Source organism: Poeciliopsis prolifica, unplaced genomic scaffold (genome assembly GCF_027474105.1).
Source record: "Poeciliopsis prolifica strain line A6 unplaced genomic scaffold, Auburn_PproV2 SCAFFOLD094, whole genome shotgun sequence".
NCBI lineage: Eukaryota > Metazoa > Chordata > Actinopteri > Cyprinodontiformes > Poeciliidae > Poeciliopsis > Poeciliopsis prolifica.
Genome location: NW_026562469.1, coordinates 341,051 through 351,141, shown reverse-complemented (window position 1 = coordinate 351,141; position 10,091 = coordinate 341,051). Strand labels below are relative to the sequence as shown.

Genomic DNA, 10,091 nt, shown 5'->3' with positions numbered 1-10,091 from the left:
TCTCATTATGTTTTAATATTGGAATCACTAATTATTATTATTATTAAAATGTTCCACTTCTATCGTGTTTTATTTGACATATTTAGATTTTATTCTTTATTAATATCAAAATAAAAACCAGATCCGGTTTCTTTCCAGAACCGGAAGGAGAAAATTGGCTCATGAATTATTGCTGCTGTTTTGCCCCCCTGGTGGCCGGCAGCGGTACTGCAGCGTGTTCTGTTGACCTGGAACCTTCAGTGGTCTTTACCTGAGGAACAGGTGATGAGGAAAGGGGGCGGAGCCAGCAAAGAGCTTCATCATAAGCTCCTCTTCCTCGCCTCTGATTTGTCATTCATCACTTCTGTGATTGGTAGTAAATAAATAAATACAAATATATAAATGAATCCATGATTAAATAACTATTGTACAGGTTAACTTGGTCATAGTCAGAGTTTACCAACATGATGGTTGAAGGAATAAATTGGAAAACAAATCTGTTTTACTATTGACTGTAGAAATAAATATCAAATCCTCTTCTGATTGGTCGATCACCTGCCATGACGGCTCCTGTATCAGAAGCTGCAGGAACATGAGAGGAAAGCCTGGACTGAAGCACAGCACTGAGCCAAAACTCAACAATATCCTACAAATGTCCTGAAATGGCCTAGTTAAAGGCCAGAAACTCCTCACTTCACTGAAATGAGTCAAACAACCAGAGGAGCAAATAACTGGGCACCAGTCAAAACTACAAAAACTCCCAAAACGTTACTGAGGGAAACAGAGTAACTGGTTCCACTAGCAGAGGGCTGATAACTTTTGTCTGGAAAGTTCTTTAGTTTCCCAGACGAATAAATCAGATCGGAAACTTTAGAGAAACTCTGAATCAATACCAGACCTTTCTGCAGACCCTGCAGGTCAAAGGTCACGGCTCCTCGCCCATACACGGAGCTGGGAGCCTGCGGGTATGGTTCATTGCCACGGCAATGACTTTCTTTGGGTGAGCGGGTGGACGCTGCAGGAGCCCAACACCTACACAGCAGCAGGCTGCTGGTTCTGATCCAACCGGGTCGGAACCGTCTGGGATCAGATGATTGTGATGAAGATGAAAACATTGAAACTAAACTTTTCTTAACTTTCAGGAAAATGAAACGTTTCTCTCTTCCGCTCAGAATAAGTTCAGGATAAGCTGTGAAGAAGTCGCCGGCGTCCTCAGGCCTGCAGGTTTCAGCTGTTTCTCTTCTGCCACACCTGGACTGAATCATTTGAATCTGCTGTCCTGGAATAGGCAGAGCAGGTCTGAGGCCTGCAATGGATTTGATTTACCTCAGGCCTGATGAAACATCGTTAGCTTAAAGTGTAGCTAACCTTTGTGGCCCAGCGAGGTCAGTTTCTCAAAGAGGGTGGAGCCATGACACGCTGAGGGGCGTGGCCAAGTGTGGGGCGAGGTGAGGGTGTGGTGAGAGCTAGGACTTTTTTTTAACAGAAAAAGTGACTGACCTGTAAAATAATTCATCAGATAATATTTCATCATCTTTAATTCTCGAGTGAGATTCCAGTTCACACTCCAACCAGCCAGTGGCGGTAGTGCACCAATTTCGTTGTTCGCCAACCTCCGAAAAGGATCACAGAAGAAGACGAAGAACTCTTCTAGATCTTTTTTGTGTATTTTTGATTGTAACCGTTGTAGAGCTGAAGGCCGGTTTTCGATGGTAGGAAGGAGGCAGAGAGGACAGAAAAAGGAACTGAGCTGAGCTGAACTGAGCTGGGTCCGCTCGCCGCTTTTCTTCAAACCAAGCTAACGGCTACAGCTAGCCCGGAGCTAGCTGTAGCCGGCTAGGCTAACCGCTAGCCTAGCGGCTGGCCCAGTGGCTGGAGTAAGGTTCATCTGTTACTCAAACAGTTAATAATTAGGCTGCCACAGGAGAAAAAAAAGAGTTTAATTTTGCAGTTATATTTTCACCATGTTGTTCATTTATCTATAAATGTCACAGTTTCAAATGAAGTATTTAGTTAGCAAGCCAAATAAGCTAAATACTTGAGTTTACTTTGGTGACTAAATATTAAGAATTTCGGTGGTAAACTAAACTTTTAGTTGAGTATTTAAATGTTTTATAATGAATGAATAACATGATTCAGATGTGACAAAAAAAATGAACCTCCATTGTTTCTGTTAGGACCAGATTATTTCTGTTCATTTTCCACTGAGTAACTTTATAAACGCCACTCAATATTATCATCATGTTTGTGTTATTGAAGGTTAAACATTCTTCAGTTATTAAAAACCTGCCTATTTGTGTAAACCAGTCCTGATCAGAACCTTCCGGTTCCGGAGGGGATTCAGCATCTGGAACGTCGCTGAGGAAGAGGATGCTGAAGATCAGCGGAGTTTCTGCTCAGAGCTGAACAAAGAGAGGAGGCAACACGACTCACAGGATGCGCGCGCATTCCCGGGGCGCGCTCACAGGATGCGCGCGCATTCACGGGGCTCGCTCACAGGATGCGCGCGCATTCACGGGGTACGCTCACAGGATGCGCACGCTGTAGTCAATGCAGGAGCAGTGAGGAGGAGGAGGAGGAGGAAGGCTGAATGCGCCTCCTGACTGCGCGCCGTCCTCGACACATAAAGACAGGAGAAGATCCAGAGACTGAGAGGTAAACACTCCCTCTTCCTCCTCCTCATCCTCCTCATCCTCCTCATCTGCTGCATCCTCATCCCCCCAGTGAAGGAATGGCCCAGCGTCACAAAGGATCCGGAGTGGAGCGGAGACCTTGACAGAAAGAGGCTGCAGACTCCAGAGGAAGAGGAGAGGAGGAAGAGCTTGTAGGTTTCCATAGCGCCGCTCCGTGCTCCTGCAGCAGTCTGTGTCCAGGTGTCTCTTCTTTGTTCCATTCTGCTGGGATTATTTCCTGGTAATCTCAGGAATATTCCGGGTTTGTCCTGAGCTGATGCCAGCAGTTTTCCAGGCGGTTTTCTTTGGGAATGTCGAGCAGCTCCGACCGTTTTCCAGGAGATCCTGGAGTTTTCCAGGAGATCCTGGAGTTTTCCAGGAGATCCTGGTTTTCTGGAATGATTCGTTCATGTCGCTCTGCTGGTCCGGTCATTCACACTTGGAATCCCATCTGCAGGTCAGCAGAGTCTGCTTTGGTGATTCCCGACGTCTCCTCTGGTCCCTGAATGCCTCACGGTCCTGCCGGTTGTCATGGCGATCCTGTTGGGAAGCTGGGATGCTGCCAGATGAAATCCCGATGTCATTTAGTCCAGATATTCTCTCGACTTCCCGCAGCCGATTCCCGCCCGGCCCGGTTTCCATGGAAACAGCCTTCCTCTGTCTGAAAAATGTGAGAGAAATGTTCTGGTTCTGTGCTGATCTGGATCAGAACCGGGTCAGGTTGGGGTCTCAAGCCAGAGGCATCTTCAGGAATCTGGTTCCAGAAAACTTTCCGAGTTTCCTCAGTCTGGAGCTCATTCCTGATGCTGGGAGGGAAGTCAGTGGTTCTGGTTCTGGACCAGAATGTTCTGCATGTCTGGTTCCTGATCTGAATGTTTCCAGTTCCAGATGGACCAGTGGTCAGGTTCACCTGGTTCAGGGTCAGTCTAGCCGGGTTCTGGTTATTGATTGAGAAATCTCTGCAGAATTCTTCAGTGGCAAAAACAGGAAGTGATGCAGGAGAACTTCCTGTGCCAGAGAGCCTTCCAGATGTTTTTCTGGAACATCAGGAACAGATTTGGTGGTCAGGATCCAGACCAGGCCAGGCTGGAGTCTGACTGGTCGTTCAGCTTCATCATGTTCAGTGATGAAGCTGAACGTTTGAACCGGTTCAGATTCCCGGGTCCATTTCTCCAACACCAGGAAGTGGTCCAGGTTGGCAGGGTTTCCCCAGTGCATCACAAGCCTGGCAGCCCTGCGGCTTGATCTCTGAAGTTTAAATCAGTGCAGGTCGCCTCCTTTCACTCAGACTGGACACAGACTGACCTGAATGGATATTTACATCAATCCCCTGTGAGGAATTATGTTTCTTTCCAGAGTTTTTGATTAAGGTAAGAGTTTAAACCCGCTGTGTTAGCTCTGGTCGTGCAGGAATAACTTGTCTTTGCGCTTTCAGAGGAGCGGTGAGGATGATTTATCTTTGTGAACAAAACATTCTCATGTCGCTGCCCAGCAGGTGGCGCTGTCTGCTCTGTAAAGTTCATGTCTGTGTTCCCGGTTGGTCTTAGCGTTAGCGGTTAGCGAACCAGCGCTAACCTCATCATGCAGGTTCAGGCGGTGAGGAGCTTTCAGTTCTCCTGCTGGTCACTTCACTGCTTTTATATTGTTTTGAGTTTTATTTTTCTGGTTTCGAAGCATCAAACTATATCAAATGCTTTGTCCACTGTCCCATAAACTCAGGCAACCAGAACAGTTTCTGTGACTCTATTAAAACTCGACACACAGAAATGTTAGAGCTGCTAAAGCCACATTAGCAGCATTGAATTAAATCTGTTTGTTGCTCATCTGCAGTGCAGCAGGTTGAACTCATCCTGCAGGGCCGGTCCAATGCTGCATGAGGCCCGGGGCAGAACCTGACTGTTGGGGCAGAACCTGACTGTTGGGGCAGAACCTGACTGGGGCAGAACCTGACTGTTGGGGCAGAACCTGACTGTTGGGGCAGAACCTGACTGGGGCAGAACCTGACTGTTGGGGCAGAACCTGACTGTTGGGGCAGAACCTGACTGTTGGGCAGAACCTGACTGTTGGGGCAGAACCTGACTGGGGCAGAACCTGACTGTTGGGGCAGAACCTGACTGTTGGGGCAGAACCTGACTGTTGGGGCAGAACCTGACTGTTGGGGCAGAACCTGACTTTGGGGCAGAACCTGACTGTTGGGCAGAACCTGACTGTTGGGGCAGAACCTGACTGGGGCAGAACCTGACTGTTGGGGCAGAACCTGACTGTGGGGCAGAACCTGACTTTTGGGGCAGAACCTGACTGTGGGGCAGAACCTGACTGTTGGGGCAGAACCTGACTGTTGGGGCAGAACCTGACTGTGGGTCAGAACCTGACTGGGGCAGAACCTGACTGTTGGGGCAGAACCTGACTGTTGGGGCAGAACCTGACTGGGGCAGAACCTGACTGGGGCAGAACCTGACTGTTGGGGCAGAACCTGACTGTTGGGTAGAACCTGACTGGGGCAGAACCTGACTGTGGGGCAGAACCTGACTGTTGGGGCAGAACCTGACTGTTGGGGCAGAACCTGACTGTTGGGGCAGAACCTGACTGTTGGGCAGAACCTGACTGTGGGGCAGAACCTGACTGTGGGGCAGAACCTGACTGTGGGGCAGAACCTGACTGTGGGGCAGAACCTGACTGTTGGGGCAGAACCTGACTGTTGGGGCAGAACCTGACTGTGGGGCAGAACCTGACTGTGGGGCAGAACCTGACTGTTGGGGCAGAACCTGACTGTTGGGGCAGAACCTGACTGTTGGGGCAGAACCTGACTGTTGGGGCAGAACCTGACTGTTGGGGCAGAACCTGACTGTGGGGCAGAACCTGACTGTTGGGCAGAACCTGACTGTTGGGGCAGAACCTGACTGTTGGGGCAGAACCTGACTGGGGCAGAACCTGACTGTTGGGGCAGAACCTGACTGGGGCAGAACCTGACTGTGGGGCAGAACCTGACTGTTGGGGCAGAACCTGACTGTTGGGCAGAACCTGACTGTTGGGCAGAACCTGACTGTTGGGGCAGAACCTGACTGTTGGGGCAGAACCTGACTGTTGGGGCAGAACCTGACTGTGGGGCAGAACCTGACTGTTGGGGCAGAACCTGACTGTTGGGCAGAACCTGACTGTTGGGGCAGAACCTGACTGTTGGGGCAGAACCTGACTGTTGGGCAGAACCTGACTGTTGGGGCAGAACCTGACTGTTGGGGCAGAACCTGACTGTTGGGGCAGAACCTGACTGTTGGGGCAGAACCTGACTGTGGGGCAGAACCTGACTGTTGGGGCAGAACCTGACTGTTGGGGCAGAACCAGACTGTTGGGGCAGAACCTGACTGGGGCAGAACCTGACTGTTGGGGCAGAACCTGACTGTGGGGCAGAACCTGACTGTTGGGGCAGAACCTGACTGTTGGGCAGAACCTGACTGTTGGGCAGAACCTGACTGTGGGGCAGAACCTGACTGTTGGGGCAGAACCTGACTGTTGGGCAGAACCTGACTGTTGGGGCAGAACCAGACTGTTGGGGCAGAACCTGATGGGGCAGAACCTGACTGTGGGGCAGAACCTGACTGTTGGGGCAGAACCTGACTGGGGCAGAACCTGTCTGTGGGGCAGAACCTGACTGTGGGGCAGAACCTGACTGTTGGGCAGAACCTGACTGTTGGGCAGAACCAGACTGTTGGGGCAGAACCTGACTGGGGCAGAACCTGACTGTGGGGCAGAACCTGACTGTTGGGGCAGAACCTGACTGGGGCAGAACCTGTCTGTGGGGCAGAACCTGACTGTTGGGGCAGAACCTGACTGTTGGGGCAGAACCTGACTGTTGGGGCAGAACCTGACTGTTGGGGCAGAACCTGACTGTTGGGGCAGAACCTGACTGTTGGGGCAGAACCTGACTGTTGGGGCAGAACCTGACTGTTGGGCCCCTCTTGCTGCTAAAACATCAGAACCTCTAGCAGCTTCTGTTGGATTTAATCTGGGAGATTAAAGTAGATTAACTGGCCAACCTGAAAACTATCAGTTCTAATTACAGTTTATTAATTTGTATTTGTCAACAAACGGCTCAACGTCAAAGATTAAACTCTCAGCGTCAGACTGTTGCTATGGTAAGAAAACAATCTAACTATGAATATTGTTCTTTGAACTCTTACAAAGTAAACTTGCCAACTCCTTATAATATTACATAAATGTTAAACAATATTTGAATTGATGTTGAAACCATTCAATCAAATTCAGCAGCATTGGTCATCTCAATCAACATGTTACATTTCTGTTTCTGTGTCACAGTATAATCATTGACGGCCCCTGAAGCCCTGGGGCCCCAAGGAGCCGCCGACTTAATGTGGATTCAACACAAGTGCAAATAATTGATATTCATTTTAACTGTAGTTTTGATTTGTTGTTTTTAAGACTAGCTGTGGGTTTAAATATTGTTTCACTGGAGATGTTTTCCTGGAACATAATCAGCCAGTAATATTTTTACTTTTCCTGTCCAATTAACGTCTTTAATGCTAAAACACGGCGGACCCCCCGCCGGGTCAGCAGCTTTACTGGGGAAACTCTGGGGTATCGAACCCCCTTCAGATTATTCCAATTAGATCCAGATTTCCTCTTGTCCTCCAGCGTTTCTCTGGACCAGAACCTCCATACATTTCAACCCGAATGTTCTGGAGAACTTTCTCTGGACCCACACTGATTGTACCCGATCTCCAGACCAGAACCGGCATCAGGTTTTGCTGCCCCGTCTCCCTGACAGCCAATTCAGACCAGCAACAATCTGGAGGAAGAGAACCGTACCCAGTCCAGACTGGTTCTGGGTCTGGTGGGCTAATAGAGGCTGCAGTTTGTCCTGCAGCCCAGCAGATGGCGATGAAGTTCTGGCAGCTAGAAAGAAGAACTTTGATCCGTTTGTTGTTAAAATGCTGGAAACAGAGAGTCTGATGGTAGCGTCATCTTTCTCTTCATCCTCTTTCTTCTTCTACACCAGTATGATGACTCTTCTTCTTCACGACTTCATTTTATATTTCGCGCCATCCAGTGGCTGGGAGGGCAACACAGCGGAGGAACATTTCCTCCTCAAAGTTCAACTGGCAGCTCTGCCTGATGGAGTGTGACTGTGTGTGTGTGTGTGTGTGTGCGTGTGTGTGTGAGTGTGTGTGACATGCCTGATGAAGTGTGTGTGCAGCAGAGCGCTGCATCATGTCGTAGCAGACAGTCAGAGCGTTGGACTGAATATTAATCAGCAGGAAGCTGTAGCTAACACACACACAGAGTTCAGGGAGGAATCCCTGGTGGTTCTGCCAGGATCTGGACCTGTGCCGGTCTGATCTTCGAGCCTGGTTGCTCTGGGTCCTACTGGACCAGAACCCTGAGACTCCTCAGATACAGAATAGTTCATCAGACGACCCAAACATCCTAAAGTCCTCTGATCCTTCCTGCTTCACAGAACCAGCTGGTTCTGCTCAGGAGGTCTAGTTCTGTTCAGGTTCTGGTTCTCTCCCCAAGCAAAAAGCTGTAAAGTTTCCGTGGAATTCGGGACAGTGTTGGTTGGTTCTGATTGGCTGGCTCATCATGTTAGTTTTTCTGGTTCTGGTCATAATGTTCTGCCAGTTTTTTAAAAGCTGAAAACTAATGAGGAGGAGATCTGCAGGGTTCTGGTTCTGGTCTTTGGGATGGTTCTGTTGCTGATGTCTAAATGCGCTCAGTGAGGTGGTGGCGCCGGGTGACCCGGGTGGTCGGGTTAAGTGAAGCAGAACCGCTAGTTGGACTCTCCTCGCTCTGCTGCAGATCATCTTAATGTTTCTGATGTTTGACTATGACCTCAGGTGACCCCTGACCTCTGGTGAGCTGACCTCTGGCTCAGGGTTCTGGGTCTCTTAAGGCGGCCATCTTGTGTCCTCAGGCCATGGCTCTGGAGGAAGGAGTGTGACGCATCGCTGGGCGTAAAGAGTCCTCAGCATCAGGACCAGCAGCAGGAAGCGGACGGCCCCACCGCAGCTACAGCCAGGTAGAACCAGGTCCGGTTCTGCGTGGAGCATCAGCCGGGTCACCTGATCCACACTTTCTGTCCTGTTTTTCAGATGGAGGCCAATGTGACTGAGAAACGCCATCGTACCCGCTCCAAAGGAGTTCGAGGTATGACAACCAGCTGATCCAAACCTAGACCCTGATACTATGATGATCTCCCTCCAGTCCAACCATTACCAGACTCAGTACCACTCCCAGTAAAGACCAAGTACCACAATTCAATTAACTTCAAAGAATGGTTTGATTTTTTCTCGCAGATTAAAAATTGTAAGGTAAATGTCTTCCTGTTATTTAGCCGTTACTTCCTGTTACTGAGCCGTTACTTCCTGTTACTGAGCCGTTACTTCCTGTTACTGAGCCGTTACTTCCTGTTACTGAGCCGTTACTTCCTGTGGCTGAGTAAAACCTTTTATTTAGGTGTTACTAAATAACAGCAACGCCTAGTAACTTCCTGTTACTGAGCCGTTTGTTCCTCTGTTGTGAGCGTCGGACACTTTTCAGTTCCTCTTCCTGAATCTGTTTCTGTCTGCAGCTGCGGTGGAAGCAGTGACTCAGGAGTTGTTCAGGTAAGGAAACGTCTGCAGATCTTCATCACCCTTCTTCATCGATGTATTCCTGCAGATGTTTCTGGTCCAGGAGTTTCCAGACTCTGGTCCAGATCCAAATGTTGCTGCCATGTTGTGACGCTCTGTTTCTCCTCAGCTGTCCAACCCCTGGATGTGACGGCAGTGGCCATGTCAGCGGGAAGTATGCCAGACACCGCAGGTATGATCTGACCTCTATCACTTTCATCATCATCATCATCATCTTTATCATCATCATGGCTCAGTCTGATCCAGAGGTTCTCTTCACCAGAGGTCTGGTTGTTAACTCAGTTTCTAGCTGGGAATGATCTGATAGTTGGTGGTGGTGCCTGTGGAGCTGGAGGTGTTCAGGCTGAAGCACCATGATCCAGGTGGAGCAGGTGGAGCAGCAGGTGGAGCAGCAGCAGGTGGAGCAACAGGTGAAGCAGCAGGTGGAGCAGCAGGTGAAGCAGCAGGTGAAGCAGCAGGTGAAGCAGCAGGTGGAGCAGCAGGTGAAGCAGCAGGTGGAGCAGCAGGTGGAGCAGCAGGTGAAGCAGCAGGTGGAGCAGCAGGTGGAGCAGCAGGTGAAGCAGCAGGTGGAGCAGCAGGTGGAGCAGCAGGTGGAGCAGCAGGTGAAGCAGCAGGTGGAGCAGCAGGTGAAGCAGCAGGTGGAGCAGCAGGTGAAGCAGCAGGTGGAGCAGCAGGTGGAGCAGCAGGTGGAGCAGCAGGTGAAGCAGCAGGTGGAGCAGCAGGTGGAGCAGCAGGTGGAGCAGCAGGTGAAGCAGCAGGTGAAGCAGCAGGTGAAGCAGCAGGTGGAGCAGCA

The 10,091-nt window shown here is 49.9% G+C and overlaps 1 protein-coding gene across 1 annotated transcript in view; it reads left to right on the top strand.

The window, feature by feature from the left end:
- Positions 1-1,616: 1,616 nt before the first annotated feature.
- myt1la (myelin transcription factor 1-like, a) overlaps positions 1,617-10,091 on the top strand; it is a 30,769-nt gene continuing 22,294 nt past the window's right edge. The window contains 7 exon segments of the mRNA XM_055023037.1: positions 1,617-1,856; positions 2,287-2,634; positions 2,704-2,803; positions 8,581-8,685; positions 8,759-8,813; positions 9,238-9,271; positions 9,408-9,470. Of these exon segments, the coding sequence (XP_054879012.1) occupies positions 8,759-8,813; positions 9,238-9,271; positions 9,408-9,470 (152 nt within the window). The 5' untranslated portion in view covers positions 1,617-1,856; positions 2,287-2,634; positions 2,704-2,803; positions 8,581-8,685.